The sequence below is a fragment of the Ranitomeya imitator genome, chromosome 8, assembly GCF_032444005.1.
Source record: "Ranitomeya imitator isolate aRanImi1 chromosome 8, aRanImi1.pri, whole genome shotgun sequence".
Lineage (NCBI taxonomy): Eukaryota > Metazoa > Chordata > Amphibia > Anura > Dendrobatidae > Ranitomeya > Ranitomeya imitator.
The window spans coordinates 12,410,036-12,436,955 of NC_091289.1; the positions used below are offsets into that span (position 1 = coordinate 12,410,036).

Below are 26,920 nucleotides of genomic sequence, written 5' to 3' on the forward strand. Positions count from 1 at the left end.
CCGGTGCGGGCTCCCTACTGGTCCGGTGCGGGCTCCCTACTGGTCCGGTCCCGGCTCCCTACTGGTCCGGTGCGGGCTCCCTACTGGTCCGGTGCCGGCTCCCTACTGGCCCGGTGCGGGCTCCCTACTGGTCCGGTCCCGGCTCCCTACTGGTCCGGTGCGGGCTCCCTACTGGTCCGGTGCGGGCTCCCTACTGGTCCGGTCCCGGCTCCACACTGGTCCGGTGCCGGCTCCCTACTGGTCTGGTGCGGGCTCCCTACTGGTCCGGTCCCGGCTCCACACTGGTCCGGTGCGGGCTCCCTACTGGTCTGGTGCGGGCTCCCTACTGGTCCGGTCCCGGCTCCACACTGGTCTGGTGCGGGCTCCCTACTGGTCCAGTCCCGGCTCCACACTGGTCTGGTGCGGGCTCCCTACTGGTCCAGTCCCGGCTCCCTACTGGTCTGGTGCGGGCTCCCTACTGGTCCGGTGCGGGCTCCCTACTGGTCCGGTACGGGCTCCCTACTGGTCCGGTGCGGGCTCCCTATTGGTCCGGTCCCGGCTCCCTACTGGTCCGGTGCGGGCTCCCTACTGGTCCGGTGCGGGCTCCCTACTGGTCCGGTGCGGGCTCCCTACTGGTCCGGTGCCTGCTCCCTTCTGGCCCGGTGCGGGCTTCCTACTGGTCCGGTGCGGGCTCCCTACTGGTCCGGTGCGGGCTCCCTACTGGTCCGGTGCCGGCTCCCTACTGGTCCGGTGCGGGCTCCCTACTGGCCCGGTGCCGGCTCCCTACTGGCCCGGTGCCGGCTCCCTACTGGTTTGGTGCGGGCTCCCTACTGGTCCGGTGCCGGCTCCCTACTGGTTCGGTGCGGGCTCCCTACTGGCCCGGTGCGGGCTCCCTACTGGTCCGGTGCCGGCTCCCTACTGGTTTGGTGCGGGCTCCCTACTGGCCCGGTGCGGGCTCCCTACTGGTCCGGTGCCGGCTCCCTACTGGCCCGGTGCGGGCTCCCTACTGGTCCGGTGCGGGCTCCCTACTGGCCCGGTGCCGGCTCCCTACTGGCCCGGTGCCGGCTCCCTACTGGCCCGGTGCCGGCTCCCTACTGGCCCGGTGCCGGCTCCCTATTGATTTGGTGCGGGCTCCCTACTGGTCCGGTGCCGGCTCCCTACTGGTCCGGTGCGGGCTCCCTACTGGCCCGGTGCGGGCTCCCTACTGGTCCGGTGCCGGCTCCCTACTGGTTTGGTGCGGGCTCCCTACTGGCCCGGTGCGGGCTCCCTACTGGTCCGGTCCCGGCTCCCTACTGGTCCGGTGCGGGCTCCCTACTGGTCCGGTCCCGGCTCCCTACTGGCCCGGTGCGGGCTCCCTACTGGTCCGGTGCGGGCTCCCTACTGGTCCGGTGCGGGCTCCCTACTGGCCCGGTGCCGGCTCCCTACTGGCCCGGTGCGGGCTCCCTACTGGTCCGGTGCCGGCTCCCTACTGGTCCGGTCCCGGCTCCATACTGGTCCGGTCCCGGCTCCCTACTGGTCCGGTGCGGGCTCCCTACTGGTCCGGTGCGGGCTCCCTACTGGTCCGGTGCGGGCTCCCTACTGGTCCGGTGCGGGCTCCCTACTGGTCCGGTCCCGGCTCCCTACTGGCCCGGTGCGGGCTCCCTACTGGTCCGGTGCGGGCTCCCTACTGGTCCGGTGCGGGCTCCCTACTGGTCCGGTCCCGGCTCCCTACTGGTCCGGTGCGGGCTCCCTACTGGTCCGGTGCGGGCTCCCTACTGGTCCGGTCCCGGCTCCCTACTGGTCCGGTGCGGGCTCCCTACTGGTCCGGTGCCGGCTCCCTACTGGCCCGGTGCGGGCTCCCTACTGGTTCGGTCCCGGCTCCCTACTGGTCCGGTGCGGGCTCCCTACTGGTCCGGTGCGGGCTCCCTACTGGTCCGGTCCCGGCTCCACACTGGTCCGGTGCCGGCTCCCTACTGGTCTGGTGCGGGCTCCCTACTGGTCCGGTCCCGGCTCCACACTGGTCCGGTGCGGGCTCCCTACTGGTCTGGTGCGGGCTCCCTACTGGTCCGGTCCCGGCTCCACACTGGTCTGGTGCGGGCTCCCTACTGGTCCAGTCCCGGCTCCACACTGGTCTGGTGCGGGCTCCCTACTGGTCCAGTCCCGGCTCCCTACTGGTCTGGTGCGGGCTCCCTACTGGTCCGGTCCCGGCTCCACACTGGTCCGGTGCGGGCTCCCTACTGGTCCGGTGCAGGCTCCACACTGGTCTTATAGTAGTTATATTCTTGTACATAGGAGCAGTATTATAGTAGCTATATTCCTGTACATAGGAGACAGTATTATAGTAGTTATATTCTTGTACATGGGGGCAGTATTATAGTAGTTATATTCTTGTACATAGGAGGAGTATTATAGTAGTTATATTCTTGTACATAGGGGCAGTATTATAGTAGTTATATTCCTGTACATAGGGGCAGTATTATAGTAGTTATATTCTTGTACATGGGGGCAGTATTATAGTAGTTATATTCTTGTACATAGGAGCAGTATTATAGTAGTTATATTCTTGTACATAGGAGCAGTATTATAGTAGTTATATTCTTGTACATAGGAGCAGTATTATAGTAGCTATATTCCTGTACATAGGAGACAGTATTATAGTAGTTATATTCTTGTACATGGGGGCAGTATTATAGTAGTTATATTCTTGTACATAGGAGCAGTATTATAGTAGTTATATTCTTGTACATAGGGGCAGTATTATAGTAGTTATATTCCTGTACATAGGGGCAGTATTATAGTAGTTATATTCTTGTACATGGGGGCAGTATTATAGTAGTTATATTCTTGTACATAGGAGCAGTATTATAGTAGTTATATTCTTGTACATAGGAGCAGTATTATAGTAGTTATATTCTTGTACATAGGAGCAGTATTATAGTAGCTATATTCCTGTACATAGGAGACAGTATTATAGTAGTTATATTCTTGTACATGGGGGCAGTATTATAGTAGTTATATTCTTGTACATAGGAGCAGTATTATAGTAGTTATATTCTTGTTCATAGGGGCAGTATTATAGTAGTTATATTCCTGTACATGGGGGCAGTATTATAGTAGTTATATTCTTGTACATGGGGGCAGTATTATAGTAGTTATATTCTTGTACATAGGGGCAGTATTATAGTAGTTATATTCCTGTACATAGGGGCAGTATTATAGTAGTTATATTCCTGTACATAGGAGCAGTATTATAGTAGTTATATTAGTAGTTATATAGTAATAACTAGAGGTCCGGTGCGGGCTCCCAACTGTTCCGATGCGGGCTCCCTGCAGGTCCGGTGCCGCCTCCTTACAGGTCCGGTGCAGGCTCCTTACAGGTTCGGTGCGGGCTCCCTACAGGTCCGGTGCTGCCTCCCTACAGGTCCGGTGCTGCCTCCCCACAGGTCCGGTGCAGGCTCCCTACTGGTCCGTTTCGGGCTTCCTACTGGTCCGGTGCAGGCTCCCTACTGGTCCGGTTCGGGCTCCCTACTGGTCCGGTGCAGGCTCCCTACTGGTCCGGTGCGGACTCCCTACTGGTCCGGTGCGGGCTCCCTACTGGTCCGGTGCCGGCTCCCTACTGGCCCGGTGCCGCCTCCCTACTGGTCCGGTGCGGGCTCCCTACTGGTCCGGTCCCGTCTCCCTACTGGTCCGGTCTCGTCTCCCTACTGGCCCGGTGCCGGCTCCCTACTGGCCCGATGCGGGCTCCCTACTGGTCCGGTGCCGGCTCTCTACTGGTCCGGTGCAGGCTCCCTACTGGTCCGGTCCCGGCTCCCTACTGGTCCGGTGCGGGCTCCCTACTGGTCCGGTGCGGGCTCCCTACTGGTCCGGTCCCGACTCCTACTGGTCCGGTGCGGGCTCCCTACTGGTCCGGTGCGGGCTCCCTACTGATCCGGTGCGGGCTCTCTACTGGTCCGGTGCGGGCTCCCTACTGGTCCGGTCCCGGCTCCCTACTGGTCCGGTGCGGGCTCCCTACTGGTCCGGGGTGGGCTCCCTACTGGTCCGGTGCGGGCTCCCTACTGGTCCAGGGCGGGCTCCCTACTGGTCCGGTCCCGGCTCCCTACTGGTCCGGTGCGGGCTCCCTACTGGTCCGGTGCGGGCTCCCTACTGGTCCGGTCCCGACTCCTACTGGTCCGGTGCGGGCTCCCTACTGGTCCGGTGCGGGCTCCCTACTGATCCGGTGCGGGCTCTCTATTGGTCTGCTGCGGGCTCCCTACTGGTCCGGTCCCGGCTCCCTACTGGTCCGGTGCGGGCTCCCTACTGGTCCGGGGTGGGCTCCCTACTGGTCCGGTGCGGGCTCCCTACTGGTCCGGTACGGGCTCCCTACTGGTCCGGTGCGGGCTCCCTATTGGTCCGGTCCCGGCTCCCTACTGGTCCGGTGCGGGCTCCCTACTGGTCCGGTGCGGGCTCCCTACTGGTCCGGTGCGGGCTCCCTACTGGTCCGGTGCCTGCTCCCTTCTGGCCCGGTGCGGGCTTCCTACTGGTCCGGTGCGGGCTCCCTACTGGTCCGGTGCGGGCTCCCTACTGGTCCGGTGCCGGCTCCCTACTGGTCCGGTGCGGGCTCCCTACTGGCCCGGTGCCGGCTCCCTACTGGCCCGGTGCCGGCTCCCTACTGGTTTGGTGCGGGCTCCCTACTGGTCCGGTGCCGGCTCCCTACTGGTTTGGTGCGGGCTCCCTACTGGCCCGGTGCGGGCTCCCTACTGGTCCGGTGCCGGCTCCCTACTGGTTTGGTGCGGGCTCCCTACTGGCCCGGTGCGGGCTCCCTACTGGTCCGGTGCCGGCTCCCTACTGGCCCGGTGCGGGCTCCCTACTGGTCCGGTGCGGGCTCCCTACTGGCCCGGTGCCGGCTCCCTACTGGCCCGGTGCCGGCTCCCTACTGGCCCGGTGCCGGCTCCCTACTGGCCCGGTGCCGGCTCCCTATTGATTTGGTGCGGGCTCCCTACTGGTCCGGTGCCGGCTCCCTACTGGTCCGGTGCGGGCTCCCTACTGGCCCGGTGCGGGCTCCCTACTGGTCCGGTGCCGGCTCCCTACTGGTTTGGTGCGGGCTCCCTACTGGCCCGGTGCGGGCTCCCTACTGGTCCGGTCCCGGCTCCCTACTGGTCCGGTGCGGGCTCCCTACTGGTCCGGTCCCGGCTCCCTACTGGCCCGGTGCGGGCTCCCTACTGGTCCGGTGCGGGCTCCCTACTGGTCCGGTGCGGGCTCCCTACTGGCCCGGTGCCGGCTCCCTACTGGCCCGGTGCGGGCTCCCTACTGGTCCGGTGCCGGCTCCCTACTGGTCCGGTCCCGGCTCCATACTGGTCCGGTCCCGGCTCCCTACTGGTCCGGTGCGGGCTCCCTACTGGTCCGGTGCGGGCTCCCTACTGGTCCGGTGCGGGCTCCCTACTGGTCCGGTGCGGGCTCCCTACTGGTCCGGTCCCGGCTCCCTACTGGCCCGGTGCGGGCTCCCTACTGGTCCGGTGCGGGCTCCCTACTGGTCCGGTGCGGGCTCCCTACTGGTCCGGTCCCGGCTCCCTACTGGTCCGGTGCGGGCTCCCTACTGGTCCGGTGCGGGCTCCCTACTGGTCCGGTCCCGGCTCCCTACTGGTCCGGTGCGGGCTCCCTACTGGTCCGGTGCCGGCTCCCTACTGGCCCGGTGCGGGCTCCCTACTGGTCCGGTCCCGGCTCCCTACTGGTCCGGTGCGGGCTCCCTACTGGTCCGGTGCGGGCTCCCTACTGGTCCGGTCCCGGCTCCACACTGGTCCGGTGCCGGCTCCCTACTGGTCTGGTGCGGGCTCCCTACTGGTCCGGTCCCGGCTCCACACTGGTCCGGTGCGGGCTCCCTACTGGTCTGGTGCGGGCTCCCTACTGGTCCGGTCCCGGCTCCACACTGGTCTGGTGCGGGCTCCCTACTGGTCCAGTCCCGGCTCCACACTGGTCTGGTGCGGGCTCCCTACTGGTCCAGTCCCGGCTCCCTACTGGTCTGGTGCGGGCTCCCTACTGGTCCGGTCCCGGCTCCACACTGGTCCGGTGCGGGCTCCCTACTAGTCCGGTGCAGGCTCCCTACTGGTCCGGTGCGGGCTCCCTACTGGTCCAGTCCCGGCTCCACACTGGTCTGGTGCGGGCTCCCTACTGGTCCAGTCCCGGCTCCACACTGGTCCGGTGCAGGCTCCCTACTGGTCCAGTCCCGGCTCCCTACTGGTCCGGTCCCGGCTCCACACTGGTCCGGTGCGGGCTCCCTACTGGTCCGGTGCCGCCTCCTTACAGGTTTGATGAGGGCTCCCTACTAGTGGATGTAATTGGACTATCAGAGGTTAATATATATATATAATGAAAATCTATCAAATTATAATATAATGTTAAATATATTTTAATCCCCCCCAAAAAATATAAAATACAAGAAAATAAAAAAAAAAAACGGAAGAGCAAAAATGAAAAATAAGTCACGGATCAGACACGTTTCCGTGTTTACCCTGCAGACTTCCTACACTGGGGGCGGGGCTTCCATAGCCCCACCCACCTCAAGTAAGTCAACAGCTGGAGGGCGTGTCTAATTATGTAAGGGGAGTGGCGTGTGGGCGGGGTTACAGTGGATCGTCTCGCTATTTGAGCAGTCTTCGAAATGTGGGTGTGGTTTGCCTCACAGAGGCGTGGTCATCGGGCAGGGGCGGGGTGTCGGTGACTGTGTCAGTGCGGCACTCCGCTGTTTGTCTCCGCTGTGATCGCTCGTTCCTGGGCCTCCGGCCTCCGCCTCCTCCGACACCGCAGCAGTTTCCCGGTGCTTCTAGTCTCCGCGCTCCGTACCCGCCGGGTCAATGAGCCGTTCGCTCCGCCCAGCGCCGGGCCCGGGCCAATGGACACCAGCGACTTGTTTAGCAGCTGCAGGAAGGGCGACATCTTCAGAGTGCAGTGAGTGACAGCGGCCCCGGGGGTCGGGGGGCGAAGAGCAGTGACGAGGGCACCGGGGGCGAAGACCGGGGCACAATATCCGCTGGGCTATTACTGTTCTCACTCTGCGACTTCATAGCGGCAAAATGTTTTTTTGTTTTCTAATTATTTACATGTTTGTTTTCATAGAAGTCAATGGAAATCGCTCACTGCCCTCCAGATCATTACACATCCTGTATTATACCCCAGAGCTGCACTCACTATTCTGCTGGTGCAGTCTCTGTGTACATACATTACATTACTGATCCTGAGTTACATCCTGTATTATACCCCAGAGCTGCACTCACTATTCTGCTGGTGCAGTCTCTGTGTACATACATTACATTACTGATCCTGAGTTACATCATGTATTATACCCCAGAGCTGCACTCACTATTCTGCTGGTGCAGTCTCTGTGTACATACATTACATTACTGATCCTGAGTTACATCCTGTATTATACCCCAGAGCTGCACTCACTATTCTGCTGGTGCAGTCACTGTGTACATACATTACATCAGGGGTCCCCAACTCCAGTCCTCAAGGCCCACCAACATGTCATGTTTTCAGGATTTCCTTAGTCTTGCCCAGGTAATAATTGCATCACCTGTGCAATGCAAAGGAAATCCTGAAAACATGACCTGTTGGTGGGCCTTGAGGACTGGAGTTGGGGACCCCTGCATTACATTACTGATCCTGAGTTACCTCCTGTATTATACTCCAGAGCTGCACTCACTATTCTGCTGGTGCAGTCTCTGTGTACATACATTACATTACTGATCCTGAGTTACATCCTGTATTATACTCCAGAGCTGCGCTCACTATTCTGCTGGTGCAATCACTGTGTACATATATTACATTACTGATCCTGAGTTACCTCCTGTATTATACCCCAGAGCTGCACTCACTATTCTGCTGGTGCAGTCACTGTGTACATACATTACATTATTGATTCTGAGTTACATCCTGTATTATACCCCAGAGCTGCACTCACTATTCTGCTGGTGCAGTCACTGTGTACATACATTACATTACTGATCCTGAGTTACACCCTGTATTATCCCCCAGAGCTGCACTCACTATTCTGCTGGTGCAGTCACTGTGTACATACATTACATTACTGATCCTGAGTTACATCCTGTATTATACTCCAGAGCTGCGCTCACTATTCTGCTGGTGCAATCACTGTGTACATATATTACATTACTGATCCTGAGTTACCTCCTGTATTATACCCCAGAGCTGCACTCACTATTCTGCTGGTGCAGTCACTGTGTACATACATTACATTATTGATTCTGAGTTACATCCTGTATTATACCCCAGAGCTGCACTCACTATTCTGCTGGTGCAGTCACTGTGTACATACATTACATTACTGATCCTGAGTTACACCCTGTATTATCCCCCAGAGCTGCACTCACTATTCTGCTGGTGCAGTCACTGTGTACATACATTACATTACTGATCCTGAGTTACATCCTGTATTATACCCCAGAGCTGCACTCACTATTCTGCTGGTGCAGTCACTGTGTACATACATTACATTATTGATCCTGAGTTACCTCCTGTATTATACCACAGAGCTGCACTCACTATTCTGCTGGTGCAGTCACTGTGTACATACATTACATTACTGATCCTGAGTTACCTCCTGTATTATACTCCAGAGCTGCACTCACTATTCTGCTGGTGCAGTCACTGTGTACATACATTACATTACTGATCCTGAGTTACCTCCTGTATTATACTCCAGAGCTGCACTCACTATTCTGCTGGTGCAGTCACTGTGTACATACATTACATTACTGATCCTGAGTTACATCCTGTATTATACTCCAGAGCTGCACTCACTACAGGTCCTTCTCAAAAAATTAGCATATAGTGTTAAATTTCATTATTTCCCATAATGTAATGATTACAATTAAACTTTCATATATTATAGATTCATTATCCACCCACTGAAATTTGTCAGGTCTTTTATTGTTTTAATACTGATGATTTTGGCATACAACTCCTGATAACCCAAAAAACCTGTCTCAATAAATTAGCATATTTCACCCATCCAATCAAATAAAAGTGTTTTTTAATAACAAACAAAAAAACCATCAAATAATAATGTTCAGTTATGCGCTCAATACTTGGTCGGGAATCCTTTGGCAGAAATGACTGCTTCAATGCGGCGTGGCATGGAGGCAATCAGCCTGTGACACTGCTGAGATGTTATGGAGGCCCAGGATGCTTCAATAGCGGCCTTAAGCTCATCCAGAGTGTTGGGTCTTGCGTCTCTCAACTTTCTCTTCACAATATCCCACAGATTCTCTATGGGGTTCAGGTCAGGAGAGTTGGCAGGCCAATTGAGCACAGTAATACCATGGTCAGTAAACCATTTACCAGTGGTTTTGGCACTGTGAGCAGGTGCCAGGTCGTGCTGAAAAATGAAATCTTCATCTCCATAAAGCATTTCAGCCGATGGAAGCATGAAGTGCTCCAAAATCTCCTGATAGCTAGCTGCATTGACCCTGCCCTTGATGAAACACAGTGGACCAACACCAGCAGCTGACATGGCACCCCACACCATCACTGACTGTGGGTACTTGACACTGGACTTCAGGCATTTTGGCATTTCCTTCTCCCCAGTCTTCCTCCAGACTCTGGCACCTTGATTTCCGAATGACATGCAAAATTTGCTTTCATCAGAAAAAAGTACTTGGGACCACTTAGCATCAGTCCAGTGCTGCTTCTCTGTAGCCCAGGTCAGGCGCCTCTGCCGCTGTTTATGGTTCAAAAGTGGCTTTACCTGGGGAATGCGGCACCTGTAGCCCATTTCCTGCACACGCCTGTGCACGGTGGCTCTGGATGTTTCCACACCAGACTCAGTCCACTGCTTCCTCAGGTTCCCCAAGGTCTGGAATCGGTCCTTCTCCACAATCTTCCTCAGGGTCCGGTCTCCTCTTCTCGTTGTACAGCGTTTTCTGCCACATTGTTTCCTTCCAACAGACTTACCATTGAGGTGCCTTGATACAGCACTCTGGGAACAGCCTATTTGTTGAGAAATTTCTTTCTGGGTCTTACCCTCTTGCTTGAGGGTGTCAATGATGGCCTTCTTGACATCTGTCAGGTCGCTAGTCTTACCCATGATGGGGGTTTTGAGTAATGAACCAGGCAGGGAGTTTATAAAAGCCTCCGGTATCTTTTGCACGTGTTTAGAGTTAATTAGTTGATTCAGAAGATTAGGGTAATAGGTCGTTTAGAGAACCTTTTCTTGATATGCTAATTTATTGAGACAGTTTTTTTGGGTTATCAGGAGTTGTATGCCAAAATCATCAGTATTAAAACAATAAAAGACCTGACAAATTTCAGTTGGTGGATAATCAATCTATAATATATGAAAGTTTAATTGTAATCATTACATTATGGTAAATAATGAAATTTAACACTATATGCTAATTTTTTGAGAAGGACCTGTATTGTGCTGGTGCAGTCACTGTGTACATACATTACATCACTGATCCTGAGTTACATCCTGTATTATACTCCAGAGCTGCACTCACTATTCTGCTGGTGCAGTCGCTGTGTACATACATTACATCACTGATCCTGAGTTACATCCTGTATTATACTCCAGAGCTGCACTCACTATTCTGCTGATGCAGTCACTGTTCTCACTGGATTCCTTGTCTGCTCTTTTTCAGTATCCAGGGTGTGATATGAGGAGGATGTCCGTGTCATGAGATCTCTCCCTTCTCCCGGAGCTGCACTTTGCTTTCTGCTGTTGCTGCTCCTCTTTTCCTGCAGATTCTGTCATTTACTCTCTTGATTCTTCTTCCTTAGATACCTTGTGGAGCAGAGAGACGTGGAACTGAACGTTCGGGACAAGTGGGACAGTACTCCGCTGTAAGTCCCGTATTCTGTGGTTTTTCTGCCAGGGATTTGGGGGGGGCAGTTCTAATTTGTGCACTCTATGGTTAATTCATAGGATGTGTCTGATCTGTGGGAGACCCTCATCTAGGTTTAGATTGGGGGTCCTCTGACCTCTGTCAATTTTCTAACCTGAGTTCAAAAATAATCAGAGCCTTTAACTCCCATAGAAGTGAATGGAGGAGCCACCTGTGCGTGCGGCAGGAATCCCCCCAGGGTCAGGCAGCCCCCCATTTGTAGATAGGTGGGACCCCGATGTATCCTGCTGTTATAACTCTACATGGGGACACTGTGTATATAGCTGGTTCCTCCTTCCCCAGATCTCTGCTTGCTGTCAGTGACTGAGAACAGTCTTGTTTACATTCCGATTGTTACAATGTATCTCTCCGGACTCCGGGCTTCTAGACTGGATACAATTGTAAGATTCCGTCAGCTTTAAAATGTTTCCTGTGTGTAAAGTTTTTCGGCCTCTAACTGCAGTCACAGATGTTCCCATTTACTTGCAGCAAGCGGAGATACTGAAAACGTTATATTTTTTTCTAAAAGGATCGCGGCTGCAGTTTTTATGTCTTTGTTTTCATGGGAGTCCTGAAATGGGGACCCTGTTTATTTAGACCCATGGGCTGCCATTGTTTTATTAAAGGGGTTGTCTCATGAACACCGCATGCCTGTCTTCTCTCCTAGGTACTATGCCTGTCTTTGTGGACATGAAGAACTTGTCCGGTATCTTCTAGCCAATGGTGAGTCAGTGGATTAGTGCCCCCTAGTGGTGGCTGCAGGCGGTGTCCTTACGGTGGTCTCTTTGCCCCCCACACTGACACATGCAGCTGATCAGACTTTTATCATCCTGCTCTTATTAAATCTAATGATTTGCCGTCTCAGGAGCGAAGTGTGCGGTGAACACGTTTGACGGCGAGCGCTGCCTGTACGGAGCCCTGAGCGACGCCATCCGCCGGCTGCTGAAGGATTACAAGCAGATCCCGGCCAAGTGCATGCAGCGAGATTTCTACGATGACTTCCTGCAAAGGTGATTGGCCAAGAAGTGCGAGCGGCTCCCGGTTCACGTCTCTTAACCCCTTCCTACCACAACCATTTTGTGCTTTTTTTTTTTTCATCTTCTCTTGAGAGCCATGACTTCTTTATTTTGCACCAGCACAGCTGTATGGGGACTTGTTTTGTGACATTTTAGCGTTCATTTTCCAGGGTGAACGACCCGGTAACACAATTCTGCAGGTCAGTACGATTATGGCGATACCCAACTTATAAGGATTTTTTAAAATATATTTTAGTGGTTAAAAGTAATTTAGAACTTTTCGTATTTGGGTTTTTGTGACTCCATCTTCTGAGATTTATCACTTTTTTTATGGAGGCACATAGGGGCTATTTTTTGTTTTTTTTATTTATTTTTTGTTTGTTTATTTATTTATCTTCATGCCAGTTCAGGTACCTCCTTTTGTGATTGCCTTCTATTGCATTTTTTGGGGTACATGTGGCCATTATTTACAACTCCTGATAACTGGATTTTCTTTCTGATACATTGTTCCATCGTTGATAAAACTTTAAATTGTTTTAATAAGGATAGAAAAACCTTTCTGCTTTCCTCAAAACACAGCGCCACCCATGACTCCAGGCAGGTAGTGGTATTGCATCTCCGGCTCCTTTCTCTCCATTAGAGCTGAGCTGTAATACCAGATACAACATACATCAGAGGTGGCGCTATTTCTCAATGAAAGCAGTCAGGTTTTTCTAATCCTGGACAATACCTTTTAAAATTTCTGAAAAACTGAATTGTTCTTCACGTGATGCCATAGATTTATATGGAAGTCCTACTCTGCTGTTTCCCAAATTTTTTATTTTGTGTATCGACAGACTCCTGGAGCAAGGCTTCTATAGCGACACCATGTTTCTCGTCCATGGGGAGTCGTTTTGTGCCCACCGTTGCATACTCAGCGCTCGCAGCCCCTACTTTGCTGAAATGTTTGAGACCAAGTGGAAGGGGAAAAAAATGATTGCTCTGAAGCATCCGCTGGTAAGATGTTATAATGGGGGAGAAGTAAAAAAAAAAAAAAGTGGTGATAACATTGGCTTAAAAAAACCTAAAAAATATTTGGAGAATGCATCGGTGTAGTACCACCTTAGAGCCACTAGATGTCACCTGATGCATATGTTATGCTGAAGCCTTTGCAAAACAGGTTCAGTCCATAGGGGGCGCAGCATTAGGGGTCTTGGTGATTGAGGGGACCCCAGCACTATTGGGGGGATCTGTTACAGATTTTTTTTTTGCCCTGTTTATTATAATGTCAGTTCTGTCTCCGCAGATCAATCCAGCTGCCTTTGGCTCCATTCTACAGTACCTGTATAAAGGTGAGTGAGTCAATGTGCAGCGTAAGATGTGATTCTGTGCCATAAATGTGCAACCTACCTCACAACTGAGGGTTTGGTACAATTGCATCTACACTTGAAAATCGCTAAAAAAAAAGTTTGGATTTCCGCATTCTGGCCATTGAGGTTTGTTGGATCAGTGGGGTGTGAATACTTTCCCGCAGCTTCTATTCACTGACTGCGGCGCTGCCTGTGCCTTCCGTCTTCTTCCCTCCAGGTCGGATGGACATCGATGTGGAACATGTGGAGGATTGTAAGAGACTGGCCAAGCAATGTCGCCTGCAGGATCTCATCGAAGAGCTGGAGGAGAAGTGCAAGAAAGTGTACGAGTTTGGTAAGTGGAGACCTCGCTGATGTGTAGGGAGTCGGGGGTCTCTTAAAGGGATGTTCCCACCTGATATGCATTGCCTGGGTATGACTTTATGGTGGGGGTCCGATCTGGTCACTATTGAATTGTGGGTAGGCATTCTGTAATGTTACCTCTCCTTCCGCCCATCAGTTTCTTCCAAGCCTGGAACGTGTGTGAAGGTCCTGACCATCGAGCCCTCTGGCAATGAACGGCTGCAGGAGGATCTGGCCATGCTCGCTGACTGCGCCCTGCCGCCCGAGCTCCGGGTGAGGGTCCCGTCCAGTATTGTGACTTGTGGCGCACACAAACTCTTTCTGAGGAACTTTGTGTTTCAATTCGTTATTGCTTTCAAGATCTCTGCTTGCTGTCTGTGACTTGGGATCCCATGCTGCTTTATGATGGTGGGTTGGGGCGATCCGCCCGGATTCAGGCTTGTGCTGCGCCTGAGATTATTCCGTGGGATTTCTGCACTGATACATTGTAACCGGAGTTGTCGGTGAGCAGCAATGTTTCTGTATGCTGACAGCAAGCGGAGGTGCTGAAAGCGGCGGGGAACATTGGAACACAAAATTTATTACAAAGCTGCAGAACTTTTTGTCCTATGCTCATAGAGCGTTTTCTGGGACTTTTCCCTCCGCTGGGTCCACGGAAACTATTTCTGGACCCGGACGGCTTCTAAATATAAGACTGGCCGGCGATTTGGGAACAGAATGTCTTTATCCTCTGGGCCGAGTGTTTCCCGGGCGCAGGATCCATAGCAGTCTACCTGCCAGCATGGCCGCCGTTGTCTGTCGCCCTCCTTTGTCATGTGGGTCTATACATTGCTTGTCTTTGGTCCCATTCACTGACAGCAATAAGAGATTTTAACAAATGAAACCAACATGATATTTACAAATAACCGCACTCCCCGTTTGAAGACAGGATGAAATGACAACTCGTGTTACATTTTTTCCCCTAAAAAAACAAACAAACAAACAGCGCCCCCTCTTTCCTCAGGCTGTGTCTGGTATTGCAGTTTAGTCCCATGTACTTAATATATGGATGAGCTGCAGTACCGTAGACGAGGGGCACGGACTGTTGTACTGTTCCTCATCCCTTTGCCGATTGACTGCCAAACTGCAATACCCGACACAGCCTGTGGTCAGTAGTGGCACTGTTTCTGGATTTATAATCTTACCCCCTCTTTAGTATGAAATATCAACTTTTTAATGCAATTACGTCTTATTTCTACTGGCCCACTAACGATTACCGATCTAGTCCAGACATTAGCTCCGCCCCCTGGACTCCTTAGTAGGTCATGTGACCCCTGCTGCCTCTGCTGATGTGCCGCGCTCTTCCTCACCACTTGATAAGGCTTTTTATTTTTAAAAAAATGGTTACTTATTCAGGTCTGTCTCATTCACGTTCTCTTTTAATGGTCTCGGACTAGCATGCTGGGGGTTGTAGTTGTGCCATAGATGGAGACCCTGCTTCACTTTTTATGTGAATGATCCAGATAGAAATCTCCTATGCTCCTATAATAATCCGGGCGCGTGTCTCGCCCCAGCAGCGCCCCCGGGATTGTTAAAGGTGGAGCTTGTAATTACGCTCTGCGCCTTCCCTGTACTGGATTCTGTCATTTTCTTGTCATCGTCCCATAATCCAGATTCGCTTCCTTCCAGGATGAACTCGTAATTGTCTTCTTTTTCTGGAGAGCCACGATCGCCGTGTACACAAATAGACGCACGTAAAGGGGATATCCCAATGAAACCCCCTCTATAAGACCTGATAGGGTTTAAAACAAATTACTCCTTTAAAAAAAATCCAATGTTCATACACACTATTAAGGCTTTAAAGGGACATTCGTCCTAAAGCCACATCTTGAGGCCAGAGTGGAGCGCAAAGTGCGTCTGTGACCGGTGCTGTGCAAGTGCGTCTGTGATCTGTGCTGTGCAAGTGCGTCTGTGACCTGTGCTATGCAAGTGCGTCTGTGACCGATGCTGTGTAAGTGCGTCTGTGACCGGTGCTGTGCAAGTGCGTCTGTGACCTGTGCTGTGTAGATGCGTCTGTGACTGGGGCTGTGTAAGTGCGTCTGTGACCGGTGCTGTGTAGATGCGTCTGTGACCGGGGCTGTGTAAGTGCGTCTGTGACTGGGGCTGTGTAAGTGCGTCTGTGACCGGGGCTGTGTAAGTGCATCTGTGACCGGTGCTGTGTAGATGCGTCTGTGACCGGTGCTGTGTAAGTGCATCTGTGACCGGTGCTGTGTAGATGCGTCTGTGACCGGTGCTGTGTAAGTGCGTCTGTGACCGGTGCTGTGTAAGTGCATCTGTGACCGGTGCTGTGTAGATGCGTCTGTGACCGGTGCTGTGTAAGTGCGTCTGTTACCTGTGCTGTGTAAGTGCGTCTGTGACCGGTGCTGTGTAGATGCGTCTGTGACCGGTGCTGTGTAGATGCGTCTGTGACCGGTGCTGTGTAAGTGCGTCTGTTACCTGTGCTGTGTAAGTGCGTCTGTGACTGGTGCTGTGTAGATGCGTCTGTGACCGGTGCTGTGTAAGTGCGTCTGTGACCGGTGCTGTGTAAGTGCATCTGTGACCGGTGCTGTGTAGATGCGTCTGTGACCGGTGCTGTGTAAGTGCGTCTGTTACCTGTGCTGTGTAAGTGCGTCTGTGACCGGTGCTGTGTAAGTGCATCTGTGACCGGTGCTGTGTAGATGCGTCTGTTACCTGTGCTGTGTAAGTGCGTCTGTGACCGGTGCTGTGTAGATGCGTCTGTGACCGGTGCTGTGTAAGTGCGTCTGTTACCTGTGCTGTGTAAGTGCGTCTGTGACCGGTGCTGTGTAAGTGCGTCTGTTACCTGTGCTGTGTAAGTGCATCTGTGACCGGTGCTGTGTAAGTGCGTCTGTGACCGGTGCTGTGTAAGTGCGTCTGTGACCGGTGCTGTGTAAGTGCATCTGTGACCGGTGCTGTGTAGATGCGTCTGTGACCGGTGCTGTGTAAGTGCGTCTGTTACCTGTGCTGTGTAAGTGCGTCTGTGACCGGTGCTGTGTAGATGCGTCTGTGACCGGTGCTGTGTAGATGCGTCTGTGACCGGTGCTGTGTAAGTGCGTCTGTTACCTGTGCTGTGTAAGTGCGTCTGTGACCGGTGCTGTGTAGATGCGTCTGTGACCGGTGCTGTGTAAGTGCGTCTGTGACCGGTGCTGTGTAAGTGCATCTGTGACCGGTGCTGTGTAGATGCGTCTGTGACCGGTGCTGTGTAAGTGCGTCTGTTACCTGTGCTGTGTAAGTGCATCTGTGACCGGTGCTGTGTAGATGCGTCTGTTACCTGTGCTGTGTAAGTGCGTCTGTGACCGGTGCTGTGTAGATGCGTCTGTGACCGGTGCTGTGTAGATGCGTCTGTGACCGGTGCTGTGTAAGTGCGTCTGTTACCTGTGCTGTGTAAGTGCGTCTGTGACCGGTGCTGTGTAAGTGCGTCTGTTACCTGTGCTGTGTAAGTGCGTCTGTGACCGGTGCTGTGTAGATGCGTCTGTGACCGGTGCTGTGTAGATGCGTCTGTGACCGGTGCTGTGTAAGTGCGTCTGTTACCTGTGCTGTGTAAGTGCGTCTGTGACCGGTGCTGTGTAAGTGCGTCTGTTACCTGTGCTGTGTAAGTGCGTCTGTGACCGGTGCTGTGTAGATGCGTCTGTGACCGGTGCTGTGTAGATGCGTCTGTGACCTGTGCTGTGTAGGTACGTCTGTGACCGGGGCTGTGTAAGTGCGTCTGTGACCGGTGCTGTGTAAGTGCGTCTGTGACCGGTGCTGTGTACATGATTGATGGAAATGGGTGCTGTGTAATGCCGACTCTCTCCTCTTGGAGGCGCTGTGGAGGAAGGACTTGTCTGATGCCGCTCACCGGGCTGTTTTCTTGCAGGTCGGATTCGGGCAGCTTCCATTCAATAGCACCGATAATTTCTCCAGCTACCCCGACGTCTGCTTCCAGATAATGGGCTACAATTTCCTGTGTCACAAGGTAACAACCCGCCGTAAAGGGGGAAAATGAGTGTAAGTCAGCGACAAGGGTCATCCATCACTTGGCCAAAGTAGAGCTCCCACAGGGATCATCGGACTTGCGCCCTTAAAGGGAGTGTTCTTAGGACTTGGATCAATAAGGGTCCGACACCGGGCACCCCCACAATCAGTTGTTTGCTGCTCTGGTGCCGGCCACATGTGAACGGAGCAGAAACAGCGCAGCGCCGTGCGGTGGTCATTCTCTAGTACTGCAACTAAGATCACATTTACATCACATCAATGGCGGCGGAGCTGCAGTACCTAGAACGGCTACGGCACAGTGTATGGTGCTGCTGCTCCGGTCACTGCTTATGTCCGGCCTCTTGTTTACAGCCCGATTTCGGACCCCCGCCAATCTGATATAGGTCATCAATATCTAGTTCCCAGACAACCCCTTTAATTTAGCTCTCTGGTGTTGTTCCCTTTTATTAAAGGTGCAGGAATCCACTCTGTTATGTACAGTATGCACCCGCCAAATTGCCCAGAAGTCAACCCTTTCCCCTCTCCCATTCCAGTCTTTTTTCTGTGGTCGGAGCGACTACTTTAAGGCTCTGCTGCAGGATCACTTCTGCGAGAGCCATGAGCTGCAGACACAGCCGAGCGTCCCGGTCATCACCCTGCACAACATCAGCGAGGAGACGTTTACCCGGCTGCTGTACTACATATACAGCGACGACACCGAGGTGAGACCCCGCGCTGGGGACCGGGGTGTGGGGAGGACTAGTGAAAAGTTCTTCATACCAGCCAATCAGAGCTCAGCGTTCATTGTTTATAAGAAATGAAAACTGATATCTGATTGGTCGCTATGACCATTTTTTTTTTTTTGTTTAAATACTACTGCTGCCTCATTTATCAAAACATCACCTTTCTTGCCCTGTGCAACCAATCACAGCTCAGCTTTAATTTCTTCAACAGTGCTGGAAAATGAAAGCTGCGCTTTTGCAGTTTTCCTATGTACAAAGAATGGAGAGGTCTGTAATTATTATCGTAGGTACACTTCACCTGTGAGAGACAGAAACTAAGAATAAAAAAAACAGAAAATCACATTGTAGGATTGTTACATAATTAATTTGCATTTTATTGCATAAAATAAGTATTTGATACAATAGAAAAACAGATCTCAATATTTGATACAGAAACCTTTGTTTGCAATTATTGAGGTCAGATGTTTCCTGTAGATCTTGCCCAGGTTTGCACACACTGCAGCAGGGATATTGGCCCCCTCCTCCATACAGATCTTCTCTAGAACTCAGGTTTTGGGGCTGTCGCTGGGCAACATTGAGTTTCAGTTCTCTCCAAAGATTTCCTATTGAGTTCAGTTGCCCCGGCTGTGTGTTTCGGGGCATTGTCAAGATGGAAGACTCAGCCACGACCCATCTGCAATGCTCTTAATGAGGGAAGGAGGCAATACATGACACCATCCATCCTCCCTTCAATACAGTGCCGTTGTCCTGTGTCCTTTACAGAAAGCATCCCCAAAAGTATGATGTTTCCCCCACCATGCTTCACGGTTGGGAGGGTGTTCTTGGGGTTGTACTCATCATTCTTCTTCCTCCAAACATGGCGAGTGGAGTTGATACCAGAAAGTTCTATTTTGGCCTCATCTGACCACACGACCTTCTCCCGTGCATCTTGAGGGTCATCCAGATGGCCATTGGCGAACTTCAAACTGTCTGGACATGTGCTGGGTGATCGGGGGACCTTGTGTGCCCTGCGGGAATTTAATCCATGATGGCATAGTGTGTTACTAACAGTAATGTTTGAGACTGTGCTCCCAGCTCTCCTCAGATCATTGACCAGCTCCTCCCTTATTGTTCTGGGCTGATTCCTGACCTTTCTCAGAATCATCCTTACCCTACAAGACAAGATCGCACATGGAGCCCCAGACCGAGGAAAGTTGATAGTCGTCTTGTGTTTCTTCCATTTTCTAATAATTGTGCCAACAGTTGTTGCCTTCTAACGATGCTGCTGCCTATTGTCCTGTAGCCCATTCCAGCCTTGTGAAGGTCTACAATTTTGCCCCTGGTGTCCTTAGACAGCTCTTTGGTCTTGGCCATGGTGGAGAGGTTGGAGCGTGATTGACAGTGTGGACAGGTGTCTTTTATACAGGTAACGACGTCAGACAGGTGCAATTAATACAGGTAATGAGTGCAGAGTAGGAGGCTTCTTACAGAAAAACTATCAGGTCTGTGAGAGCAGAATTCCTGCTGGTTGGAAGGTGATCAAATACTTATTTCATGCAATAAAATGCAAATTAATTATGTAAAAATCCTACAATGTGATTTTCTGTCTTTTTATTTTTCGATTCTGCCTGTCAGAGGTGAAGTGTACCAAAATCGGCAGCGTATCAAATACTTATTTTCTCACTGTAGGTGACACAACACCGGCCTTACAACTTAAACCTCTCTAGCAGTAAATCCTTCCCTAGCGACTAATCACAGCGCAGTTTTCATTTTTCCAAGAGCCGAATTGAAATGAACGCTGCGCTGTGATTGGTTGGTAGGGTCAACAAGGCCAGTTTACTGTTAGGTTTGATAAATGAGGCCCTTATTCTTTTTAGACAGTTTTTATAAATCTGTTCTTTTTTATTATTATTATTATTATTATTATTATTATAATTATTATTATAAGGTTGTTGGCAGCAAAATAGTGAATTAATCCAACTCCTTAATAATATTGACTCTGGTTCCCGGGCTGAACCTGATTTGTTCTTACATTTGTTCAGTAATTTACAGCTTCGCATTGTTTCGTATATTTTACTTAATTTTAAAACCTGTTTTTTTGTTTTTGTTTGTTTGTTTTTTTTTAAACCACACAATGAATATTGTAAATTCAGTATCCCCACCCACAAAACACAGTGGCGGAACTGTTGTAAAATAATGTAATAATAATAATAATACATTTTTATATTTTACATTTTTACCACAATTTTGAATTTTTTTTTTTTCATTGTGGTGCATTCAAAACTGCAAACATTACGCCCCCGTACAGGTACGGTCATGGGGGGGGGGTGAATATTTCTCCTCCTGTTTTTCCAAAACATATCATTTTGACTTTAAAAAAAATAAGTAAATGCAAAAATATATAAATAAATCTATATTTATATTACACACGTTGAAAGGGGACCCAAGGGTCATTTATTATTAAGAAATGTGCTGATAATGAACATCCTATTAATGTAAATAATATAAATAATTGCACGTTTGGCCACGTGTGACTCATTGCCCACCTTACATCCTGTTTATACATGGGCTTGCATTGTGCGGCTCTTACGTTGTTGTTTCCAGCATTTTTGGCTATTACGAGCATTCACTTGGGTCCCTGAAAACATCAATATGATGTTGCATCCCATTTTCTTCCAGCAGGTGGCAGCAGAACACTATGGACAATCCGGGTTGGAGTTTGAAAGTGATATTAAAGGGTTACTTCCCCCCTCAAAAAATAAAAAAAGAACCAAAAAAATGTTATTGCTGGGTGTCTGAAGGCTATTATCATGAGAACTCTGCAGCCCCATCCGGATTGGAGCGGAGGTGCAGATCGGCCTCCGCTCTGTTCGTCCTCTATAGGACTGGTGACTACAGGGCTTTGTTCTATCCAGCAATGAAGGGATCCCGAGCATGTGCACCTACGTCCCACTCAGGATGGGGGCGCACAACCAAGTTCTTAAGGTTTCGAGCCCAAATTATTGGGGGGGGGTCTCACCTGGGGGACCAACCGCTATCAGCAAGTTATCCCCTATCCTATGGATAGAGAAGATGTAAAGTCGCCGCAGACTGATAAATGGAATAAAAAGATGCAAATATTAAATCATATTTTAAGAATTCCTAAACTTTTTTGGTGGGCGGTTAAACTTTTGGGAATCTCCCCTCCCCAGATGGTTGGTCCAGCGTGAGAAATCCCCTTTAAGGGAGGGTCTGGCCACTTCCCACAGGCCTTCTCCTGAAAATGCCCTATTGTTTGTGGCGGTGACCGTCCGTTCTGACCCCTGTGTGTTCTGGGGTCTCCGCAGCTGTCCCCCGAGAACGCTCACGAGGTGCTCTGTGTCGCCGACATGTATCTGCTCCCAGGGCTGAAGCGACTTTGCGGCAAGATCTTGGCGCAGATTCTGGACGAGGACAACGTGATGGTGATTTGGAAGACGGCGAAGCTTTTCCAGCTGACGCGGCTGGAGGATCAGTGCACGGAGTACATGGCCAGAGTTATCGAGAAGGTACAGAACCTGCCCGACACGTTGGAGCGAAATGTCACCATCGCAGACGAGGAACCGAAGGCTTATCAAACCTTGGGGTTCTTCACATCCTGCCCAGGCTGATACACTGTGCCAAACCTTCAGCTCTGCAGGCAGCACATGGGATGAGAGTTTCACCTCTAGATACAAACTTGTAGAACGTAGTTGTACACGGATACATTGTATCAATGTGCCGTCCGATTGTCAACATCTCTGCTCCATGTCTCGGAATGGAAACATTCATGTTTGAATATAGAGGTAAAAAAAAAACTATTCTTCTCTTAGCTGAAGATTTGTTGCAATTGTACCTGGTCTAGAAAATCCTTCTCTGAGCTAAATGCCCCAGCCGCGCAAATCTCCGATTATTCTGAAAGTTTGCTACAATGTATCAGTGCAGGTAAATGCCTGTCTAATTGTAGCAAACCCTCAGCTCTGCGTCTGTCTGTCTGTCTGGGTGGGTTTTTATTTTATGAAATCCCAGGAAGAGTCGAGTCTTACAGAATCTCCGAATAAAGAAATCTTCTGCGGCTTTCGAATCTCTGCCGTTTTTCCAGTTCTCGCCATTGTTAGGATTTCTCCTTTCTGACAGTAAATTGAAATATTTTTTGGCTCTTTGCAATTTAACGACAGACAGGTGAAATTCTAAAAACGCCAAGAACTCGGAAATATTTGGCAGTCGTAAAACTAGTTTATTTGGTGATTCTGCTGCGTTCCCGTAAGACCGGGTTTGGCCATTGTTGAATTGAAATATCTAAATATTTTTTTTGGCTACAGAAATTCTATAAGCGGCGAGGATTCGACATGCAGCGCGTTTCATGAAGTTGTTAAACTTTTTCAGAACTTTTCTTCTCTGCTGCGTTTCCCGTAACGCGTCCTTTCCCCGTTTTGCTCCCCCAGTTGGTGGATTCGGAGGAGTTTGCCTCTGCAGTACGAGAAGACGCAGCGGCGGTAGAAGAGCGGCAGGAGACGGACTCCATCCCGCTGATTGATGATATACGCTTCCACATCACGAGCAACGTGCAGACCTACAGCGCCATCGCAGAGGCAAACCAGCGGCTGGAGGCCTTGGAGCGGCTGCTGGGCTGTCTGGGGCTGGAGTGCTGAGCGCGGGGAGGATTGCGGTGTGCTGTGCCGCGCCGCTGTGTGCCGTGCCGCGCCGCTGTGTGCCGCACCGCTGTGTGCCGCGCTGTATTTGTCCTGCCTTCTTGCCGTTCCCATGCATTCATTCTGGCAGACGGTACAATTCCTCCTAGTCACATACCGCCCGCACCTACATGTCATGTATCCTGGGAGATCTGATACCTGTCAAGAAATGCATTAATGAACAAACCCTTTAAATGTTTAAAGGGGTGCTCCAGTTCTACAAATAATGTTTTCGTTTCCCTCTTTAGAATGAAAAGATCTACCGTTTTCTGTATAAGTTTCTCACTGGTTCAATATCTCTGCTTGCTGTCATTCAATAGATACTTTCGCAGACAACATTTTGACCTTGTGGGCGCACGGCTCGTTCCGCTCTGATAACTGCACTGCAACCGTGACAAATCCTGCATCTATCCTAGGACTGAATTCAGCTCGCAGGAAGGGAAAATCCAAAGGTTCCTGTGCACTGACAGCAAGCAGAGATCTTGAGGAATTGATAAAATGAAAAGTTCTAGTTTCCCCATTTATCTTTTATTAATTTTGCTAAGACTGAAATACCCCTTTAAGACGCTCCCGTACGTCTTATTCAGACTTCGCTGGGTCGGCAGAAGCACTAACCGCTTTTGGCTTTTGGGGATCTATTTATTGCATTTACCAATGGCCGTCACTGTGTGAACTGCGTCTTCTTTTGTACCTTTATTTTGCTGATTACATTGCATGTGATACAATTCGGTGGAGGCGACTGTGAAGCAGAGTATATAGCCGTAGACCTCCGAATAAAGTATGTTGTGTTCCCACCAATAATAATAATGATGATGAAGAGTCTTCAATAATAAGACTAAATTCAAGGTAATCACTGGCACTGCTTTATATATATATATATATATATATATATATATATATATATATATATATATATATATATATATATATATATATATATATATAATTATATTTAATGCAGGACTCCAGAGCTGCACTCACTATTCTGCTGGTGCAGTCACTGTGTACATACATTACATTACTGATCCTGAGTTACATCCTGTATTATACCCCAGAGCTGCACTCACTATTCTGCTGCTGCAGTCACTATGTACATACATTACATTACTGATCCAGAGTTACAACTCAGGATCAGTAATGTAATGTATGTACACAGTGACTGCACCAGCAGAATAGTGAGTGCAGCTCTGAGGTATAATACAGGATGTAACTCAGGATCAGTAATGTAATGTATGTACACAGTGACTGCACCAGCAGAATAGTGAGTGCAGCTCTGGGGTATAATACAGGAGGTAACTCAGGATCAGTAATGTAATATATGTACATAGTGACTGCACCAGCAGAATAGTGAGTGCAGCTCTGGAGTATAATACAGGATGTAACTCAGGATCAGTAATGTAATGTATGTACACAGTGACTGCACCAGCAGAATAGTGAGTGCAGCTCTGGGGTATAATACAGGAGGTAACTCAGGATCAGTAATGTAATATATGTACATAGTGACTGCACCAGCAGAATAGTGAGTGCAGCTCTGGAGTATAATACAGGATGTAACTCAGGATCAGTAATGTAATGTATGTACACAGTGACTGCACCAGCAGAATAGTGAGTGCAGCTCTGGAGTATAATACAGGATGTAACTCAGGATCAGTAATGTAATATATGTACATAGTGACTGCACCAGCAGAATAGTGAGTGCAGCTCTGGAGTATAATACAGGATGTAACTCAGGATCAGTAATGTATGAACACAGCGACTGCACCAGCAGAATAGTGAGTGCAGCTCTTGAGGGTTTCTTTATTTGAGCAGCACAATGATCCAGTATTGACTTTCATAGGCTTCATCATATTATATGACGGGGTCGGGCGTGGTTTTAGCAGTCACATCGTCACTTGTAGGGTTAAGTGATGGACCCCAAGGCCATTATTAGCAGTACACCCCCTCCGGTCTTCTCGCAGTTCTAACCTTGTCTTATTAATTCCTTAGGAAAGGACTAAGGTAAGAGATTCTCCGCTTCTACTTACAATGCCCGGAGGACGCGCGGCTTCGTCGCTGCCATCCCAGGGAGATGCATTCAGCGCGACGTCTTCATTAAATCTTGCATGTAAATGTTTAGAAACAGAAAAATAATTCTTCCAATTCTGTTGCCCCCTCTGCTGTGGGTTCTGTGTGCCCGGCGTCTAATTAGCGAGCAGAGCGAGGACGGCTATTAATAACGGCTCGGAGGTTCCCTGCGGTTCTTCTGTGCGGCGCTCAGACCTGTGTCGCTGTTTGACATCTCTGGAAAAGAAATTATTATTTTTTTGTTGTCTCGGGCAGAGATGAAATAATTATACAGGAAAAGTCTTTTTTTTTTTTTCTTGATTTTACTGGTCGCGTTTTTACCGCCAAACCGTTATACAATGATCCGATGTCTCCCCTCTCAGTCTGTGTGAGAGATCGTCATCCTTGTATCGGATGGAGAAATTCACCTTCAGTTATTCCTGGAGGAGAAGAATCAGTCGTATAAATTATCACCGTATTATGGTCGCCACTGATGTGACATTACAAGGTCAGAGAACGGAGAAACGATGCCGCTGCTAAACGTTTGACGAGTACAGATGGAATCGTGTCCTACTGTAGTGTTTCCGGCGGTGTTATACTTCAGAGCTGCACTCAGAATTCTGTTCTTTATGACAGCCTTCAGATTTCCATCAGTTTAGATTAACTGCTATAATGCATCTGGGCAGTTCAGAGCCAGTACACAGGACTGACATGTATTGCCTAGGAGGCACAGACAGGGCCAAGGGACGGACATGGGGCCACTGTGTCCCTTGGCCCTGTCTGAGCCCCCTTGACCCTGGCTGTGCCCCCTAGGTCCCTTGGTCTGGCCCCAGCATCATGCCCTCCAACTGAGCAGCATTTACTTATTTATGAGTGAATTCCCTGCCTAACCATCCCTGTATAACGCTTGTCTGTAAAAATGAAGGTTTAAAAAAAGCATTTATATTGTCCCTGTTTCCTATGCTAATGAACGCTTTGACTAGTCAGTGGGGCGTTAGTTGCCCCTGACTAGTCAGACCTCTTTCCATGTTATCACAAGGTTCAGAGGCGCACTGCACATGTCTGAAATTCAGAAGATGGCTTCTGGTTATGCGTAGGGCGCCTCTGAAGCTGGGAAGCCTGCACCTGGCTGCAGAGGTGCAGTGTTGCTGTCGAAATGTGCGGCACACATGCACGAGGTTTGCAGGGGATGTCGATGACGAGAGCTCCTACAAATTATGTTATCAAGCCCACAGGGGTCACTGGTGATCACTGTATTGCCTGTACACTGACACTATATACAGAGCTCATTTGTATGTCACTGGAGATCACTGTATTACCTGTACATTGAGACTGTATGCAGAGCTACTGTGTATAATGTCACCGCTGATCACTGTATTACCTGTACACTATAGACTATATACGCAGCTCCTGTGCATAATGTCACTGGTGATCACTATTACCTTTACACTACATGCAGAGCTACTGTGTATAATGTCACCGGTGATCACTGTATTACCTATACACTATATACAGAGCTCCTGTGTATGTCACTGGTGATCAAAATTACCTGTACACTACATGCAGAGCTACTGTGTATAATGTCACCAGTAATCACTGTATTACCTGTACACTGACACTATATACAGAGCTCATGTGTGTCACTGGAGATCACTGTATTACCTGTTATGATCAGGTGGCCTTGGAGCAGCATGAAATGACCTTCGCTGGAGCAGTGGTAACTATACTGACCGCAAACCCTGATCCTATCACCGCAACTAGAAGTAGCCGTGGGGTGTGCCTAACCAGACCTAGACACCTCGACACAGCCTAAGGACTAAATATTCCTAAAGATGGAAATAGGAAAACTCTCTTGCCTCAGAGTAGACCCCCAAAGGATAGGTAGCCCCCCACAAATAATGACTGTGAGTAGGAAAGGAAAAGACACACGCAGAC

General features: G+C 50.3%; 1 protein-coding gene across 5 annotated transcripts; it reads left to right on the top strand.

The window, feature by feature from the left end:
- The first annotated feature begins 6,612 nt into the window (after nucleotides 1-6,612).
- ABTB1 (ankyrin repeat and BTB domain containing 1) lies at nucleotides 6,613-23,749 on the top strand. 5 transcript variants are annotated; one of them, XM_069736304.1, is made up of 13 exons: nucleotides 6,653-6,879; nucleotides 10,732-10,794; nucleotides 11,503-11,558; nucleotides 11,701-11,845; nucleotides 12,022-12,051; nucleotides 12,688-12,847; nucleotides 13,137-13,182; nucleotides 13,418-13,534; nucleotides 13,700-13,815; nucleotides 17,435-17,533; nucleotides 18,087-18,254; nucleotides 21,581-21,781; nucleotides 22,697-23,749. In XM_069736304.1, the coding sequence occupies exons 1-13, from the start codon at nucleotides 6,824-6,826 to the stop codon at nucleotides 22,901-22,903; spliced, it is 1,464 nt and encodes a 487-aa protein (XP_069592405.1). In that variant the 5' UTR covers nucleotides 6,653-6,823; the 3' UTR covers nucleotides 22,904-23,749. The 5 variants fall into 5 exon arrangements, with proteins under 5 accessions (XP_069592402.1, XP_069592400.1, XP_069592405.1 ...); XM_069736299.1 differs by lacking the exon at nucleotides 12,022-12,051 and having other exon boundaries at nucleotides 6,627-6,879; XM_069736300.1 differs by lacking the exon at nucleotides 21,581-21,781 and having other exon boundaries at nucleotides 6,672-6,879; nucleotides 22,697-23,042.
- The last annotated feature ends 3,171 nt before the right edge of the window (nucleotides 23,750-26,920 follow it).